Source organism: Cherax quadricarinatus, chromosome 83, assembly GCF_038502225.1.
Source record: "Cherax quadricarinatus isolate ZL_2023a chromosome 83, ASM3850222v1, whole genome shotgun sequence".
Taxonomy (NCBI): domain Eukaryota; kingdom Metazoa; phylum Arthropoda; class Malacostraca; order Decapoda; family Parastacidae; genus Cherax; species Cherax quadricarinatus.
The window spans coordinates 2,911,118-2,931,407 of record NC_091374.1 but is presented as its reverse complement, the minus strand read 5'-3'; the positions used below and the strand labels follow the sequence as shown (position 1 = coordinate 2,931,407).

The window sequence follows — 20,290 nt, the reverse complement described above, 5'->3', positions numbered from 1 at the left end:
AGAGAGGACCACAAGACAGGTCAGGTAGAGGAAGGTGGAAGAAGGATGATAGATCTAAGCCTCTAAAGTAGAGGAAGGTGGAAGAAGGATAATAGATCTAAGCCTCTAAAGTAGAGGAAGGTGGAAGGATAATAGATCTAAGCCTCTAAATCTATCTTTGTAAAATAAAATAGTTTACTACACCGACTATGGTTGAATATAGCTATTGTGGTTAAATATAGTTAGCAATTGTGGTTGAATATAGCTATTACCTCACTGTGCTGCACCCCAGTTCGAGCCTCACTTGGTAATTTTATGGGTAACTTAGCAAGGTGGTTTAAAAAAATGGCTTTAAGAGGCAACTGTAACATATCTTAAGTAGTATCTTCTCTTGAAGAAAAGGCGTTTTAAGTTGCAAGTAGACAAAGGCTGCAGGGGTACATCAAGGCCCACATCAACAGCCACATCAAAAGTAAGGTGGACACATCAAGGTGTGTCAGACCATTTATATCCCTGAGCACCTCTCTCTTCACACACGTTAGGTTAGGTTAGGTTAGGTTCGTCGGGAAACAGGGCAAGTGTTTCCTGACGCGGGTCTTAGTCATATGATGACCCACAGCTGGAGCTTTTGGTCATCTGACCAAGGCTTTCTACTGGCTTACCCCTCCACCCCTTCAAACAATGTGGTCATGACTATAACCAATGATTATCAAGATCCCAGGTGGAATGCGGAGGTGGGCTTGTGTCACTGATGACTCCTGGCATGAAGCCATCCCATGAAAGATCATCCTCTGATGAATTACTCACGCCAAGCTCATCTGGTGGGTTGATGAAGGTGTTGTGGGCGGCGCTGCTGCACCTCCATACCACCCACAGTCACCCCTCCTATTTCCCCAGCTCCCCAATAAGTCCCCCTCACCACCCCCAGCCTCCCCAACATGTGTTGACTTCAAGACAAAGTTTGACAAAGTATCAGAGGAACGTGACCTTGCGTAGCAACACATCAGCTGTCAAGGAGGTTACTTGTACCGTTTTGTCAAGGAAGTAACTTGTTTCTTCATCTCCTTCTTCTCCTCCTCCTCTTCTTTCTTCTTCTTTAGGTGGTGTTTTAGCTAAGGTTCAAGACATCCCCCTGTTGAATTAACTACGTCAGTTCATATACATCTTTCCTGCCAATCATTTCAACATTTGCTTCTTCTTACCACCTGAGGACCTCGTAAGATTCTGACGGATTTAAAGTTATTTTTGGATTTTGAGGTATAGTGACACCCTGATACACAGAAGGTCATTCTGGCATGCATTACGCTGGGCACTGTGTAATTCTAACTGTTTAATGGTCTCTTTCGTTGCATGTTTGATATGGGAAAGCCATCCAGGTTACTTCCTGGACCGCATCGAAGTCCCACAGTTACGGGTCTTCCCATCTTTGCCCCTTGTCCCCTCTATCATCTCCCTCCCATCTTTATTTTCTCTTGTATTCTATCACCACTGTCCACATCCGCTCCCTGCACGTTTATTCCCATCCTTCGCCACCCATAAACAGACTATCCTTCGTAGGAGTTCCATGAATCATGAAGCCCTCTTGCATCTACTCTCCATGTTCTCATGACAGAGACATATTTATTTGATAAGTAAGACACATGTGCAGCAGTTAGGTATCTTTATTCCGAAACGTTTCGCCTACATAGTAGGATTCTTCAGTCGAGTACAGATGAGACAGCGGAAGCAGTACAGATGTCAAGACGATATAACCAATCCATCAGGTGGTCAGTCCCTCAGTCTGGAGAAGAGTTCTCCTCCACAGTCTGGAGCAACGTTCCAGACCTACGTCTTCAAGGGTTGTGGACTGATTACACCGTCTTTACACCTCTACTGCTTCTGCTGCCGCCTCTGCACTCGACTGAAGACTCCTTCTGTATAGGAGAAACATGTGTCTTACTCACCAACTTGTAACTCTTATACACCACCATCATATTCCCACATATCTTCATGTTTATCCAAGTCTTTGTTCCTAAATGAATCTGAGAAAGTTGTCTGCCCGGTTCTTACCGCGAACACCCAAATGATGCACGACAGTTCTGAACCTAGCTAGAAGTAGACAGTTCTCTTCACCAGACAGCCTTGATGTCAACTCTAAAGCCCTTTGTTGTGTCTTTCCAATGTAGTCACATGTATCTCTCTCTCTCTCTCTCTCTCTCTCTCTCTCTCTCTCTCTCTCTCTCTCTCTCTCTCTAACTCTTGCTTCCTCTCTCTCTAACCTTTCTTCCTCTCATTCACATTCATTTCTCCTCTCTCCTTCCCTTCTCTTATGCCAATCTCTCTCTTCCCATTCCTTCTCCTCAATGTTCATCCGCTACCATATTTAATAATTAAACACTACAGACTACGTAATTATGTACAACATTGTACAACTTTACGATTCACAAGAGATGTGGGAGTGAGGTGTGACCCCTGGTGGGAGTGAGGTGTGACCCCTGGTGGGAGTGAGGTGTGACCCCTGGTGGGAGTGAGGTGTGACCCCTGGTGGGAGTGAGGTGTGACCCCTGGTGGGAGTGAGGTGTGACCCCTGGTGGGAGTGAGATGTGACCCCTGGTGGGAGTGAGGTGTGACCCCTAGTGGGAGTGAGGTGTGACCCCTGGTGGGAGTGAGGTGTGACCCCTGGTGGGAGTGAGGTGTGACCCCTGGTGGGAGTGAGATGTGACCCCTGGTGGGAGTGAGGTGTGACCCCTAGTGGGAGTGAGGTGTGACCCCTGAGGGAGTGAGGTGTGGCCCTGGTGGAGTGAGGACCCTGGTGGGAGTGGGAGGTGGTGACCCCTGGTGGAGTGAGGTGTGACCCTGGTGGGAGTGAGGTGTGACCCTGGTGGGTGAGATGTGACCCTGGTGGGAGGAGAGGTGTGACCCCTGTGGGAGGAGGTGTGGCCCCTGGTGGAGTGAGGTGTGACCACTGGTGGTGGGAGTGAGGTGTGACCCCTAGTGGGGTGAGTGTGACCCTGGTGGGAGGTGAGTGACCCTGGTGGGGAGTGGAGGTGTGACCCCTAGTGGGAGTGAGGTGGTGACCCTGGTGGAGGAGGTGGACCCCTGGTGGGAGTGAGTGACCGCTGGTGCGAGTGAGATGTGACCCCTGGTGGTGGAGGTGTGGTCCCCTGGTGGGAGTGAGTGGACCCCTGGTGGGAGTGGAGGTGACCCCTGGTGGACCCCCGAGGTGTGAGGCCCTGGTGGGAGTGAGGTGTGACCCCTGGTGGAGTGAGATGTGACCCTGGTGAGGAAGTGAGGTGGACCCCTAGTGGGAGTGAGGTGTGACCCCTGGTGGGAGTGAGGTGGCCCCTGGTGGAGTGGAGTGACCCCTGGTGGGAGTGAGTGACCCCTGTGGAGTGGGAGGTGTGACCCTGGTGGGAGGAGATGTGACCCCTGGTGGGAGTGAGGTGTGACCCTGGTGGAGGAGGTGTGGCCCCTGGTGGAGTGAGGTGTGACCCCTGGTGGGAGGGAGGTGTGACCCTGGTGGGGAGTGAGGTGTAACCCCTGGTGGGAGTAGGTGGTGACCCTCCTGGGAGTGAGATGTGACCCCTGGTGGGAGTGAGGTGTGACCCCTAGTGGGAGTGAGGTGTGACCCCTGGTGGGAGTGAGGTGTGGCCCCTGGTGGGAGTGAGGTGTGACCCCTGGTGGGAGTGAGGTGTGACCCCTGGTGGGAGTGAGGTGTGACCCTGGTGTGACCCCTGGTGGAAGAGAGCGACGTGTGACCCCTGGTGGGAGTTACTGTGACCCCTGGTGAGAGGGAGTTACTGTGACCCTTGGTGAGAGGGAGTTACTGTGACTCCTGGTGGGAGTTACTGTGACCCCTGGTGAGAGGGAGTTACTGTGACCCTTGGTGAGAGGGAGTTACTGTGACTCCTGGTGGGAGTTACTGTGACCCCTGGTGGGAGGGAATTACTGTGACTCCTGGTGGGAGGGAATTACTGTGACCCTGGATAGGAAGGAGATAGGAAGGATAGAGGAAAAGAGGGGAGGGGGAGGGGAAAGGGGAGATGGAGGGGAGGGGAAGGGGAGGGGAGGGGGAGGGGGGGAAGGGAGGGGGAGGGGGAGGTAATGCAAGCATCTTCAGTCCTCAAGGCCATTAGGGGGTTGCTAAGGGGTGTTTCAGGGGGGAGGGATGGTTAAGGGGGTAGGTGTTGGTTAAGGGGGTCGGGGGTGTTCAAGGGGTAGGAGGTGGTGGTATTCCTGCAGGTGTCACCACAGTTATCTTTTCTGCACTTGGCCTACCCACTTGGCCTGCCCACCTGGCCTGCCCACCTGGCCTGCCCACCTAACCTGCCTACCTGGCCTGCCTGCCTGGCCTGCCCACTTGACCTGCCCACCTGGCCTGCCCACCTGATCTGCCCACCTGACCTGCCCACCTGGCCTGCCCACCTGGCCTACCTACCTGGCCTGCCTACCTGGCATGCCTACCTGACCTGCTTACCTGGCATGCCTACCTGGCATGCCTACCTGGCTTGCCTAGCTGGCCTGCCCACCTGGCCTGACTACCTGGCCTGCCTGCCTACCTGGCATGCCTACCTGGCCTGTCCACCTGGCCTGCCTACCTGGCCTGCCTACCTGGCCTGCCTACCTGCATGCCTACCTGACCTACTTACCTGGCATGCCTACCTGGCATGCCTACCTGGCTTGCCTAGTTGGCCTGCCCACCTGGCCTGCCTACCTGGCCTGCCTACCTGGCCTGCTTGCCTACCTGGCCTGCCTGCCTACCTGGCATGCCTACCTGGCCTGTCCACCTGGCCTGCCTACCTGGCCTGCCTGCCTACCTGGCATGCCTACCTGGCCTGTCTACCTGGCCTGCCTACCTGGCCTGCCTACATGGCCTGCCTATCTGAACGTTCTATCAGGATTTTGTCAGAGCCAGCGCCATCTGTTGTACAGTTTCCTCCGTACTTCTGTTAACACTAACGATATTTTTTACATGTATGGGGAGGCGCTAAACCCGTACAGCTTCAAACAACTCCTGGTGGCGGGGGAGGTGTCCTCAAATCTGGTCCGAGGAAGGTATAGGCAGCTCCAGTTTCTTGGATGGAGAACACCTAACCACCATTTACCCCACCCCCTCAAAGGTAGAGAGAGAGAGAGAGAGAGAGAGAGAGAGAGAGACAGAGAGAGAGAGAGAGAGAGAGAGAGAGAGAGAGAGAGAGAGAGAGAGAGAGAGAGAGAGAGAGATTTATAAATTGTATTCAATAGATAACCCACAGTGGGTAGTGTGATAATACAAGGAAGCAGCAAGCACAGGATTTAACCCACAGAGGGTAAAAGTCACGCAGGATCAACACGCACTCAACGTCATGTTTACGGGAACGCCAAAAATAGTCGCTTAGGTCAACACCAGAAGCTTAAGCGGCGTCCTGTGTTCGTGTCGACACTACACCGTCCCCACGGCATGTTGCTGCGTCGTGGTGTGTCGATATTTGGGTACTCACAGTACATCTGGGTACCCCAAGACACTCTTGGTACCCCAAGACACTCTGGATACCTCAAGACAATCTGAGTACCTCAAGACACTCCAGGCAAAATTTTTGCGTTAAAATGTATTGTATGGCGGATTTAATGTAACGCGATACCATCGTAAGGCGGGGGTCCACTGTATTAAAACGATACGGGAAATCCTCTCTCAGATTTGCCTGGTGATTTCAACGCTTCATGAAGTACCAATCAGTTCCCACTGAAGAGGTGGTGCTCTCCCACTTGAACGAACCACTGCATTTCGCCCTCAATTAGTGCGGTTTTCCTCGTTAACTGCAATTTGAAAAACAGTGCAAAATTAAGTAGCCTTTTTGGATGCATCTTTTCCCACACACACAAAAATGCGCTTAGTAGACGCCCTTTCATTAAAAGCCTATCGAAAATTTTAGATTTTTTTTCTAGTTTATAGGCCGTAACACGGCGGGTACGTGGACAGGTTGTTAGGTAAGACACATATGCAACAGTTAGACTTTATTCCGAAACGTTTCGCCTACACAGTAGGCTTCTTCAGTCGAATACAGAAAGTAGGCAGGAACAGTAGAGATGTGAAGACGATGTAATCAGTCCATCACCCTTGAAGTCGTAGAATTTGAGGTTGTCAGTCCCTCGGCCTGGAGAAGTTCAGTTCCAGTTGTCTAACTGTTGCATATGTGTCTTACCTAACAACCTGTCGGTATTGTATACCATTTTGATGTTCACGTGGACAGGTGTGTGGACAACGTTTCGCCCCAGGCAAAGGCTTTTTCAGGTCATGGAAATGTTCTGCAAAGAACGAAACGTTCTGCATGGTGGTACTGTCCACCGGGGGTAGACTGGGGTAACAAAAAATATTTTCACATACCTTTTTAGCAGTTAAAAAGTTTTGTTAGATGATGTTTCGCCCATTTTGAGGCTTTATTGAGAGTGAAACATCGTATAAAGGTTTCGACTGCTAAGTGACTAATATTAATATTAGTCCTATCCCCCTCGCTTTCTTGTACGTTCCTATTCCCCTCACGTTCTTGTACGTTCGTATCTCCCTCGCGTTCTTGTACGTTCCTATCCCCCTCACGTTCTTGTACGTTCGTATCTCCCTCGCGTTCTTGTACGTTCCTATCCCCCTCACGTTCTTGTTTCTCCCGTTCTGACAGGATGCATAGGAGTGAGCTGGGCCCAAAGTGGCGGGTATGGCTACCTTCCCCCACAAACACCTTTCGAACATGGGGGCTCCTCTCTCAGCGATAGCTCGATACTACCCACTCGACCGCCCACTCGACCGCCCGCTCGACCGCCCACTCGACCGCCTACCAGACCGCCCTCGAGACCACCTCCGCTCGATGTTGTGAGTATATAAGGTCGTGAACCTCTGTCTTTGGCTTGTAAATTGTGTTTATAATAAGATGTGTGTGATTTGTGTCTTATACAAGAGTTGATTTTGTTTTGTGTGATACAGAAACGTTTATTTCTCATTAATGGTGTTGTCAATGTTGCTGTTTTTTTTTCATTGATGGTGTGACTGATGTAATTTTTTTTTTCTAACCTCAAAGCCTCCGCTGACTTTCCCTCCTGGTACTAGACCTCCAATCCCTCCTACTCTACCCCCCACCCGGCCTCCTCGACCTCCCACTCTACCCCCCACCCAGCCTCCTCGACCTCCCACTCGACCCCCCACCCAGCCTCCTCGACCTCCCACTCTACCTCCCACTCGACCCCCCACCCAGCCTCCTCGACCTCCCACTCGACCCCCCACCCAGCCTCCTCGACCTCCCACTCGACCCCCCACCCAGCCTCCTCGACCTCCCACTCGACCCCCCACCCAGCCTCCTCGACCTCCCACTCAACCTTCTTTCCCACCAATTCAACCTTTCCCACCAGTCCAACCTTTCCCTCCAATTCAACCTCCTCGCCCACCAGTTCAACCTCCTCGCCCACCAGTTCAACCTCCTCGCCCACCAGTTCAACCTCCTCGCCCACCAGTTCAACCTCCTCGCCCACCAGTTCAACCTCCTCGCCCACCAGTTCAACCTCCTCGCCCACCAGTTCAAACTCCTCGCCCACCAGTTCAACCTCCTCGCCCACCAGTTCAACCTCCTCGTCCACCAGTTCAACCTTCTCGCCCACCAGTTCAACCTCCTCGCCCACCAGTTCAACCTCCTCGCCCACCAGTTCAACCTCCTCGCCCACCAATCCAAACTCCTCGCCCACCACCCCTCCCTCCAACACGACCCCCTCGCCCACCTCCAACAGATCACGACCATGACCACCACCACCACGACCACCACCACCACCACCACAGCAGCGACCCCCTGGAATGGTTGAGGGAATCCGTTCCTGGTGAACCTGGTGTCGATTACCCGATTTACGGCTGGCCCATTGTCCAAACCAGCTTCTCTTGTGCCGGCAGACCGGACGGTAAGTAACTCAGAATTTTGTAATCATTCTATATACATGTATATATCTCATTTTACGCTCTCCTTTGTTTCCCCTGAGTAGAGCCTGAAGAAGAGTATGCCTCGCCCGTCTGCAGGAAACCCTGACCAGTGTTTTGAAGTTAACTTCCAGCATGTGTATGTAAATGAAGTATTTTGTATGCCTTTAACAAATGCAGCATATCTTTGTGGCTTCCCGTACGTATATATCTCCTTTTAAAGACTGTTTTTTTTTCTCTCTCCGAGAGCTTATTCGAATTGTAGAGAGAAAGAGAGAGAGAGAGAGAGAGAGAGAGAGAGAGAGAGAGAGAGAGAGAGAGAGAGAGAGAGAGAGAGAGAGAGAGAGAGAGAGAGAGAGAGAGAGAGAGAGAGAGAGAGAGAGAGAGAGAGAGAGAGAGAGAGAGAGAGAGAGAGCGAGAGAGAGAGAGAGAGAGAGAGAGAGAGAGAGAGAGAGAGAGAGAGAGAGAGAGAGAGAGAGAGAGAGAGAGAGAGAGAGAGAGAGAGAGAGAGAGAGAGAGAGAGAGAGAGAGAGAGGAGGGAGGAGGGAGAGAGAGGCAGAGAGAGAGAGAGAGTGAGAGAGAGAGAGAGAGTGAGAGAGAGAGAGAGAGAGAGAGAGAGAGAGAGAGAGAGAGAGAGAGGGAGAGAGAGGGAGAGAGAGAGAGAGAGAGAGAGAGAGAGAGAGAGAGAGAGAGAGAGAGAGAGAGAGAGAGAGAGAGAGAGAGAGAGAGAGAGAGAGAGAGAGAGAGAGAGAGGAGGGAGAAAGGGTGTACACACAAGAAAGAATATTTACACTCACGAGGCTCCTGAGTGGTCAGAGTGTACACACAAGAGAGAAAATACTCACACCCACCAGGGTCCCATTTAGTCTTGTTTAGTGTGTATAGGGCTCGTGGCAGTGTACGCCGTATCAAGGAACAAGATTCTGCTGTATGAGCGTGTACACACACACATACCGGAGCTGTGACTCGACCCTTGCAACCACAACTAAGTGAGTACACACACACACACACACACACGAGAATCTGTCAGTGTAGAAGGAGACTCGAATAAGAGAACATTATGCAACAATGATGGGGTTGCAGGGAAGGAAGGAAGGAACAGGGGGGACGCACTCTCTTTCCTGCATGGGAAGACTATCACCCTGAAGGACAAAGACAGGAAGGAGACCTCTCCCACGCACTTAACACAGAATACAACCATGAACATTCGCTTCCATAACCTCGTCGTATTTCCCTCGTCCTTACCCATATAGAACAGCATCCAGTCGCTCCCTCATCTCAAGCTGAACACATCACCCATTACCTTATCTCCCACATCCTCATCTCAGTAAGTGACACACCTCCCCATCCACCATCTCTCTCTCTCTCCCTATCTATCTAGCTCAACCATGGGTAAAGCGGTATACCACAAGAGGGTCACATTTCACCTGGGAATAACAATTTCATAATAATAACATAAGATTGGATTCTCCTACTGGTGTGGGCGTCTGGGTAAACAGGATTGCGTAGCTTTCTCATCCCCGGATATGACTTGCCTTTTATACATAAACCGTTCCCTCTCCTTGGATCGAATCCTGGATGCCTCAAATCCCCTTGGTGTTATATGGCCCTGCGGGTTTAGCCTTTTCCCATAAAGAAAATAGATGATATATAAACCGGTTCACAACCCCAAGTAAAGCGAAGGATGCTCAATAAGTACGGCTTGTGTTGTGGAGAATTTACACACAGCGGTAGTAGTAGTAGTAGTGGTGGTGGCGGTAGTAGTAGTGGTAATAGTAATAGTAGTCGTAATGGTGGTAGTAGTAGTAGTAGTAGTAATGGTAATAGTAGTAATAATAGTAATAGTTGTGGTAGTAATGGTGGTGGTAGTAGTAGTAGTAGTAATGGTGGTAGTAATAGTGGTAATAGTAGTCGTAATGGTGGTAGTAGTAGTAATGGTAGTAGTAGTAATAGCAGTAATAATAGTAATAGAGGTAGTAGTAATGGTGGTGGTGGTAGTAGTAGTAGTAGTAATGGTGGTAGTAGTAGTAGTAATGGTGGTGGTAGTAGTAGTAGTAGTAGTAATGGTGGTAGTAGTAGTGGTAATAGTAGTAGTAGTAATGTTAGTAGTAGTAATAATAGTAGTAGAAGCATCTCTTCTTGTTGCTCTTCTTGTTCTTCGTCTTCTTCTTGTTCCTTCTTGTTGTTGTTGTTGTTGTTGTCTTGGTACACACGATAAACACAGTAATAAACACTACTGTCACCGCAACACAACGATCAATGTTGACACTGTTCAAATCTCTCCACTTTCCCTTCTACATTTTTCAATAAAGTCACTCTCCATTCAACATTTTTTTCATTAATGTCACTTTCCCTTCTACATTTTTTCATTAATGATATTTCAACATTTTTTAACTTTCACGGATTTTCTCTTTTAAAGAAAATATTTGCCTTTAAAACTTTCTCCCATCTTCACTGACACAGTTCTTCTTCCCAGTGAATAAAAGACAGGTGTAAAAACGTGCGTTTATACACGTTTGCTCACCTACACGGGGCGAAACGTTGGTGATTGAAGATGGTTGAGACGTAACACTTTTTCTATAGTTAACCATTAATTTTTTTCTCTGTTCCTATTATTATTATTATTTCATCTTTTTCGTTTTCCTCTCCTCCTCCTCCTCCTTTACCTCCTCTTCTCTTCCTCGTCTTCCTCCCCTCCTTCACCTTACCTTAAATACCTGATGAATCAACTTCACCAAACACTTTTACACCGACTATTGTGCAGTGCTTATATATATATATAATATTTGCACCTGTCATTGTACTCATTGCACTTGTTTGTCTCTTAGCGTGTTTGTTTACCCCATTGTTTGCTTCCTTCTCTCATTGTTTGCTCGCTTCTGTCCTCTACAACCGTCTTTGTTTACATTCCACCTCAGCACTGACGTCTCCAGAAATGAAAAATTAAGGTACGTGTAAAAACGTTAGGCATCTCTGCACCGAAACATCGCCTGCACAGCAGCCTTCATCAGTGGAATACAGAGGCAACGGAAACAGGTGTGAGGACCATGTTATCAGTCTATCACCCTGACAGACGTAGTTTCCAGGAGGTCAGTCCCTCAGCCTGGAAAAAGAGTTCAGATCTATAATATACAAATGTTGAGATATCATTTGCCTTCCCATAAATCACATTCAGTTCCTACCTCGGGCGAAATGTAATTGTCCAACGAGTTGGTAGATTATTTTGGTCAGGGCAAACAGCAATAACAGTCTAATGTGTCAGTGAGTGCATTGTTATTAATGTTACATTATCTTGGTTAACTTAACGTATAGATTTATGTGGTCATGTTTCGCTCTGTGTCGAACGAAACGTTCCAGTGAAGACGAGGGTCATGTGTGTGTGTCTCTACACCAGTGTTGGTACTGTACCACCAGTGTTCGTACTGTGCCACCAGTGTTGGTACTGTGCCACCAGTGTTGGTACTGTGCCAACAGTGTTGGTACTGTGCCACCAGTGTAGGTACTGTACCACCAGTGTTGGTACAGTGCCACCAGTGTTGGTACTGTGCCACCAGTGTTGGTACTGTACCACCAGTGTTGACACTGTGCCACCTATCTCCATCAGTGTTGGCACTGTGCCACCTGTCTCCACTAGTGTTGGTACTGTGGCACCTGTCACTATCAGTGTTGGCACTGTGCCACCTGTCTTCTCCACCAGTGTTGGCCCTGTGCCACCTGTCACTATCAGTGTTGGCACTGTGCCACCTGTCTTCTCCACCAGTGTTGGCCCAGTGCCACCTGTCACTATCAGTGTTGGCACTGTGCCACCTGTCTTCTCCACCAGTGTTGGCCCAGTGCCACCTGTCACTATCAGTGTTGGCACTGTGCCACCTGTCTTCTCCACCAGTGTTGGCCCAGTGCCACCTGTCACTATCAGTGTTGGCACTGTGCCACCTGTCTTCTCCACCAGTGTTGGCCCAGTGCCACCTGTCACTATCAGTGTTGGCACTGTGCCACCTGTCTTCTCCACCAGTGTTGGCCCTGTGCCACCTGTCACTATCAGTGTTGGCACTGTGCCACCTGTCTTCTCCACCAGTGTTGGCACTGTGCCACTCACTTGCTGCTTGGCATTCTCTCCTTGCGTACCTGACCTCCACAGCATACATAGTCACGTTCGTTCCCAGTCTCTTCTCCTACACCTGTAATTATGATAATTGGAACTCTCACCTTGGTACCCAGGTGCATATGTACACCTAGGTGTAGCCTACTGCTTACCTCTCAGCTAACACCTAGGTGTGACACCAGTACACCCACATCCATTACTTGACACCTAGGTGTGACACTAGTACACCCATCATCAGACACCTGGGTGTGACACCAGTACACCCATCATCTGACACCAAGGTGTGACACCAGTACACCCATCACCTAGGTGTGACACCAGTACACCCATAACCTAGGTGTGACACAAGCACCCCCACCACATAGGTTTGACACAAGCACCCCCACCACCTAGGTGTGACACCAGTACACCCACCACTTAGGTGTGACACCAGTACACCCATCACCTAGGTGTGACACCAGTACACCCATCACCTAGGTGTGACACAAGCACCCTCCACCATCTAGGTGTGACACCAGTACAGCCACCACCTAGGTGTGACACCAGTACACCCATCACCTAGGTGTGACACCAGTACACCCACCACCTAGGTGTGACACCAGTACACCCACCACCTAGGTGTGACACCAGTACACCCACCACCTAGGTGTGACACCAGTACACCCATCACCTAGGTGTGACACCAGTACACCCACCACCTAGGTGTGACACCAGTAAACCCACCACCTAGGTGTGACACCAGTACACCCATCACCTAGGTGTGACACCAGTACACCCACCACCTAGGTGTGACACCAGTACACCCACCACCTAGGTGTGACACCAGTACACCCATCACCTAGGTATGACACCAGTACACCCACCACCTAGGTGTGACACAAGCACCCTCACAACCTAGGTGTGACACAAATACACCCACCACCTAGGTGTGATACCAGTACACCCATCACCTAGGTGTGACACAAGCACCCCCACCACCTAGGTGTGACACCAGTACACCCACTACCTAGGTGTGACACAAGCACCCCCACCACCAAGGTGTGACACCAGTACACCCACCACCTAGGTGTGACACCAGTACACTCACTACCTAGGTGTGACACAAGCACCCCCACCACCTAGGTATGACACCAGTACACCCACCACCTAGGTGTAACACCAGTACACCCACCACCTAGGTGTGACACCAGTACACCCACCATCTAGGTGTGACACCAGTGCACCCATCACCTAGGTGTGACACCAGTACACCCACCACCTAGGTGTGACACCAGTACACCCATCACCTAGGTGTGACACAAGCACCCCCACCACATAGGTTTGACACCAGTACACCCACCACCTAGGTGTGATACCAGTACACCCATCACCCAGGTGTGACACAAGCACCCCCACCACCTAGGTGTGACAGCAGTACACCCACCACCTAGGTGTGACACCAATACACCCATCACCTAGGTGTGACACCAGTACACCCATCACCTAGGTGTGACACAAGCACCCCCACCACCTAGGTGTGACACCAGTACAACCATCACCTAGGTGTGACACAAGCACCCCCACCACCTAGGTGTGACACCAGTACACCCACCACTTAGGTGTGACACCAGTACACCCATCACCTAGGTGTGACACCAGTACACCCATCACCTAGGTGTGACACAAGCACCCTCCACCATCTAGGTGTGACACCAGTACACCCACCACCTAGGTGTGACACCAGTACACCCACCACCTAGGTGTGACACCAGTACACCCATCACCTAGGTGTGACACCAGTACACCCACCACCTAGGTGTGACACCAGTACACCCACCACCTAGGTGTGACACCAGTACACCCACCACCTAAGTGTGACACCAGTACACCCATCACCTAGGTGTGACACCAGTACACCCACCACCTAGGTGTGACACCAGTACACCCACCACCTAGGTGTGACACCAGTACACCCATCACCTAGGTGTGACACCAGTACATCCACCACCTAGGTGTGACACCAGTACACCCACCACCTAGGTGTGACACCAGTACACCCACCACCTAGGTGTGACACCAGTACACCCATCACCTAGGTGTGACACCAGTACACCCACCACCTAGGTGTGACACCAGTACACCCACCACCTAGGTGTGACACAAGTACACCCATCACCTAGGTGTGACACCAGTATACCCACCACCTAGGTGTGACACCAGTACACCCACCACCTAGGTGTGACACCAGTATACCCACCACCTAGGTGTGACACCAGTACACCCACCACCTAGGTGCGACACCAGTACACCCATCACCTAGGTGTGACACCAGTATACCCACCACCTAGGTGTGACACCAGTACACCCATCACCTAGGTGTGACACCAGTATACCCACCACCTAGGTGTGACACCAGTACACCCACCACCTAGGTGCGACACCAGTACACCCATCACCTAGGTGTGACACCAGTATACCCACCACCTAGGTGTGACACCAGTACACCCACCACCTAGGTGTGACACCAGTACACCCATCACCTAGGTGTAACACAAGCACCCGCACACCCTGTGGTCCTTGTGGTCCTGTGAAGGATGCCATAAGAGCTGGAATGTTGATAGGATGTTGAGGGAGCGAGAGTCCTTGATTCCGAGGTCGTAGGAAGAGGAGGAGACGAGGATGGAAATGAAGAATGATATAGAGACATGAAATAAACGAAGCGAGAGGAGGAAACATGAGAACTGAAGGGCCTAGGAGGAGAAAAAAGTGATGAGAAAGAAATGAGAAGATGCGAATGAGAAAGGTATTAAAAACAAAACAGTTACCCCTAAATAATGTTACATAATGACCTTCATATCACGTTCCCCTATCCCAGGATATCACGTTCCCCTATCCCAGGATATCACGTTCCCCTATCCCAGGATATCACGTTCCCCTATCCCAGAATATCACGTTCCCCTATCCCAGGATATCACGTTCCCCTATCCCAGGATATCACGTTCCCCTATCCCAGGATATCACGTTCCCCTATCCCAGGATATCACGTTCCCCTATCCCAGGATATCACGTTCCCCTATACCAGGATATCACGTTCCCCTAGCCCAGGATATCACGTTATCCTATTCCAGGATATCACGTTCCCCTAGCCCAGGATATCACGTTCCCCTAGCCCAGGATATCACGTTCCCCTAGACCAGGATATCACGTTCCCCTATCCCACAATATCACGTTCCCCTAGCCCACAATATCACGTTCCCATATCCCAGGATATCACGTTCCCCTATCCCAGGATATCACGTTCCCCTATCCCAGGATATCACGTTCCCCTATCCCAGGATATCACGTTCCCCTATCCCAGGATATCACGTTCCCCTATCCCAGGATATCACGTTCCCCTATCCCAGGATATCACGTTCCCCTATCCCAGGATATCACGTTCCCCTAGCCCAGGATATCACGTTATCCTATTCCAGGATATCACGTTCCCCTAGCCCAGGATATCACGTTCCCCTAGCCCAGGATATCACGTTCCCCTAAACCAGGATATCACGTTCCCCTAGCCCACAATATCACGTTCCCCTAGCCCACAATATCACGTTCCCCTAGCCCAGGATATCACGTTCCCCTATCCCAGGATATCACGTTCCCCTATCCCAGGATATCACGTTCCCCTATCCCAGGATATCACGTTCCCCTATCCCAGGATATCACGTTCCCCTATCCCAGGATATCACGTTCCCCTAGCCCAGGATATCACGTTATCCTATTCCAGGATATCACGTTCCCCTAGCCCAGGATATCACGTTCCCCTAGCCCAGGATATCACGTTCCCCTAGCCCGGGATATCACGTTCCCCTAGCCCAGGATATCACGTTCCCCTATCCCAGGATATCACGTTCCCTTATCATAGGATATCACGTTCCCCTAGCCCAGGATATCACGTTCCCCTAGCCCAGGATATCACGTTCCCCTAGCCCAGGATATCACGTTCCCCTAGCCCAGGATATCACGTTCCCCTAGCCTAGGATATCACGTTCCCCTAGCCCAGGATATCACGTTCCCCTAGTCCAGGATATCACGTTCCCCTATCCCAGGATATCACGTTCCCCAATCCCAGGATATCACGTTCCCCTATCCCAGGATATCACGTTACCCTAGCCGAGGATATCACGTTCCCCTATCCCAGGATATCACGTTCCCCTATCCCAGGATATCACGTTCCCCTATCCCAGGATATCACGTTCCCCTATCCTAGGATATCACGTTCCCCTAGCCCAGGATATCACGTTCCCCTAGCCCAAGATATCACGTTCCCCTATCCCAGGATATCACGTTCCCCTATCCCAGGATATCACGTTCCCCTATCCCAGGATATCACGTCCCCTATCCCAGGATATCACGCCCCCCTATCCCAGGATATCACGTCCCATGTCCCAGTATATTCCACCAGAGAGACACTTAAGAGAACTGTCTCATATATCTCAGGATATCACGTCCCATGTCCCAGTATATTCCACCAGAGATACTTAAGAAAACTGTCTCATATATCCCAGGATATCACGTCCCATGTCCCAGTATATTCCACCAGAGACACTTAAGAGAACTGTCTCATATATCTCAGGATATCACGTCCCATGTCCCAGTATATTCCACCAGAGATACTTAAGAAAACTGTCTCATATATCCCAGGATATCACGTCCCATGTCCCAGTATATTCCACCAGAGACACTTAAGAGAACTGTCTCATATATCCCAGGATATCACGTCCCATGTCCCAGTATATTCCACCAGAGAGACACTTAAGAGAACTGTCTGATATATCCCAGGATATCACGTCCCACGTCCCAGTATATTCCACCAGAGAGACACTTAATAGAAATGTCTCATATATCCCAGGATATCACGTCCCATGTCCCAGTATATTCCACCAGAGAGACACTTAAGAGAACTGTCTCATATATCCCAGGATATCACGTCCCACGTCCAAGTATATTCCACCAGAGAGACACTTAAGAGAACTGTCTCATATATCCCAGGATATCACGTCCCATGTCCCAGTATATTCCACCAGAGAGACACTTAAGAGAACTGTCTCATATATCCCAGGATATCACGTCCCATGTCCCAGTATATTCCACCAGCGAGAAACTTAAGAGAACTGTCTCATATATCCCAGGATATCACGTCCCATGTCTCAGTATATTCCACCAGAGAGACACTTAAGAGAACTGTCTCATATATCCCAGGATATCACGTCCCACGTCCCAGTATATTCCACCAGAGAGACACTTAAGAGAACTGTCTCATATATCCCAGGATATCACGTCCCATGTCCCAGTATATTCCACCAGAGAGACACTTAAGAGAACTGTCTCATATATCCCAGGATATCACGTCCCATGTCCCAGTATATTCCACCAGAGAGATACTTAAGAGAACTGTCTCATATATCCCAGGATATCACGTCCCATGTCCCAGTATATTCCACCAGAGAGACACTTAAGAGAACTGTCTCATATATCCCAGGATATCACGTCCCATGTCCCAGTATATTCCACCAGAGAGACACTTAAGAGAACTGTCTCATATATCCCAGGATATCACGTCCCATGTCCCAGTATATTCCACCAGAGAGACACTTAAGAGAACTGTCTCATATATCCCAGGATATCACGTCCCATGTCCCAGTATATTCCACCAGAGAGACACTTAAGAGAACTGTCTCATATATCCCAGGATATCACGTCCCATGTCCCAGTATATTCCACCAGAGAGACACTTAAGAGAACTGTCTCATATATTCCAGGATATCACGTCCCATGTCCCAGTATATTCCACCAGAGAGACACTTAAGAGAACTGTCTCATATATCCCAGGATATCACGTCCCATGTCCCAGTATATTCCACCAGAGAGACACTTAAGAGAACTGTCTCATATATCCCAGGATATCACGTCCCATGTCCCAGTATATTCCACCAGAGAGACACTTAAGAGAACTGTCTCATATATCCCAGGATATCACGTCCCATGTCCCAGTATATTCCACCAGAGAGACACTTAAGAGAACTGTCTCATATATCCCAGGATATCACGTCCCATGTCCCAGTATATTCCACCAGAGAGATACTTAAGAGAACTGTCTCATATATCCCAGGATATCACGTCCCATGTCCCAGTATATTCCACCAGAGAGACACTTAAGAGAACTGTCTCATATATCCCAGGATATCACGTCCCATGTCCCAGTATATTCCACCAGAGAGACACTTAAGAGAACTGTCTCATATATCCCAGGATATCACGTCCCATGTCCCAGTATATTCCACCAGAGAGACACTTAAGAGAACTGTCTCATATATCCCAGGATATCACGTCCCATGTCCCAGTATATTCCACCAGAGAGATACTTAAGAGAACTGTCTCATATATCCCAGGATATCACGTCCCATGTCCCAGTATATTCCACCAGAAAGACACTTAAGAGAACTGTCTCATATATCCCAGGATATCACGTCCCATGTCCCAGTATATTCCACCAGAGAGACACTTAAGAGAACTGTCTCATATATCCCAGGATATCACGTCCCATGTCCCAGTATATTCCACCAGAGAGACACTTAAGAGAACTGTCTCATATATCCCAGGATATCACGTCCCATGTCCCAGTATATTCCACCAGAGAGACACTTAAGAGAACTGTCTCATATATCCCAGGATATCACGTCCCATGTCCCAGTATATTCCACCAGAGTGACACTTAAGAGAACTGTCTCATATATCCCAGGATATCACGTCCCATGTCCCAGTATATTCCACCAGAGAGACACTTAAGAGAACTGTCTCATATATCCCAGGATATCACGTCCCATGTCCCAGTATATTCCACCAGAGAGACACTTAAGAGAACTGTCTCATATATCCCAGGATATCACGTCCCATGTCCCAGTATATTCCACCAGAGAGACACTTAAGAGAACTGTCTCATATATCCCAGGATATCACGTCCCATGTCCCAGTATATTCCACCAGAGAGACACTTAAGAGAACTGTCTCATATATCCCAGGATATCACGTCCCATGTCCCAGTATATTCCACCAGAGAGACACTTAAGAGAACTGTCTCATATATCCCAGGATATCACGTCCCATGTCCCAGTATATTCCACCAGAGAGATACTTAAGAGAACTGTCTCATATATCCCAGGATATCACGTCCCATGTCCCAGTATATTCCACCAGAGAGATACTTAAGAGAACTGTCTCATATATCCCAGGATATCACGTCCCATGTCCCAGTATATTCCACCAGAGAGACACTTAAGAGAACTGTCTCATATATCCCAGGATATCACGTCCCATGTCCCAGTATATTCCACCAGAGAGACACTTAAGAGAACTGTCTCATATATCCCAGGATATCACGTCCCATGTCCCAGTATATTCCACCAGAGAGACACTTAAGAGAACTGTCTCATATATCCCAGGATATCACGTCCCATGTCCCAGTATATTCCACCAGAGAGACACTTAAGAGAACTGTCTCATATATCCCAGGATATCACGTCCCATGTCCCAGTATATTCCACCAGAGAGATACTTAAGAGAACTGTCTCATATATCCCAGGATATCACGTCCCATGTCCCAGTATATTCCACCAGAGAGATACTTAAGAGAACTGTCTCATATATCCCAGGATATCACGTCCCATGTCCCAGTATATTCCACCAGAGAGACACTTAAGAGAACTGTCTCATATATCCCAGGATATCACGTCCCATGTCCCAGTATATTCCACCAGAGAGACACTTAAGAGAACTGTCTCATATATCCCAGGATATCACGTCCCATGTCCCAGTATATTCCACCAGAGAGATACTTAAGAGAACTGTCTCATATATCCCAGGATATCACGTCCCATGTCCCAGTATATTCCACCAGAGAGACACTTAAGAGAACTGTCTCATATATCCCAGGATATCACGTCCCATGTCCCAGTATATTCCACCAGAGAGACACTTAAGAGAACTGTCTCATATATCCCAGGATATCACGTCCCATGTCCCAGTATATTCCACCAGAGAGACACTTAAGAGAACTGTCTCATATATCCCAGGATATCACGTCCCATGTCCCAGTATATTCCACCAGAGAGACACTTAAGAGAACTGTCTCATATATCCCAGGATATCACGTCCCATGTCCCAGTATATTCCACCAGAGAGACACTTAAGAGAACTGTCTCATATATCCCAGGATATCACGTCCCATGTCCCAGTATATTCCACCAGAGAGACACTTAAGAGAACTGTCTCATATA

General features: G+C 49.4%; 1 protein-coding gene across 1 annotated transcript in view; it reads left to right on the top strand.

Moving 5' to 3' along the window:
• The window catches only part of LOC128702249 (uncharacterized), a 41,296-nt gene that overhangs the window by 6,261 nt on the left and 14,745 nt on the right, over positions 1 to 20,290 (top strand). The window contains exons 2-3 of the mRNA XM_053796420.2: positions 6,612 to 6,802; positions 7,008 to 7,872. Coding sequence (XP_053652395.2) covers positions 6,612 to 6,802; positions 7,008 to 7,872 — 1,056 coding nt within the window. The remainder of the gene's footprint in view (positions 1 to 6,611; positions 6,803 to 7,007; positions 7,873 to 20,290) is intronic.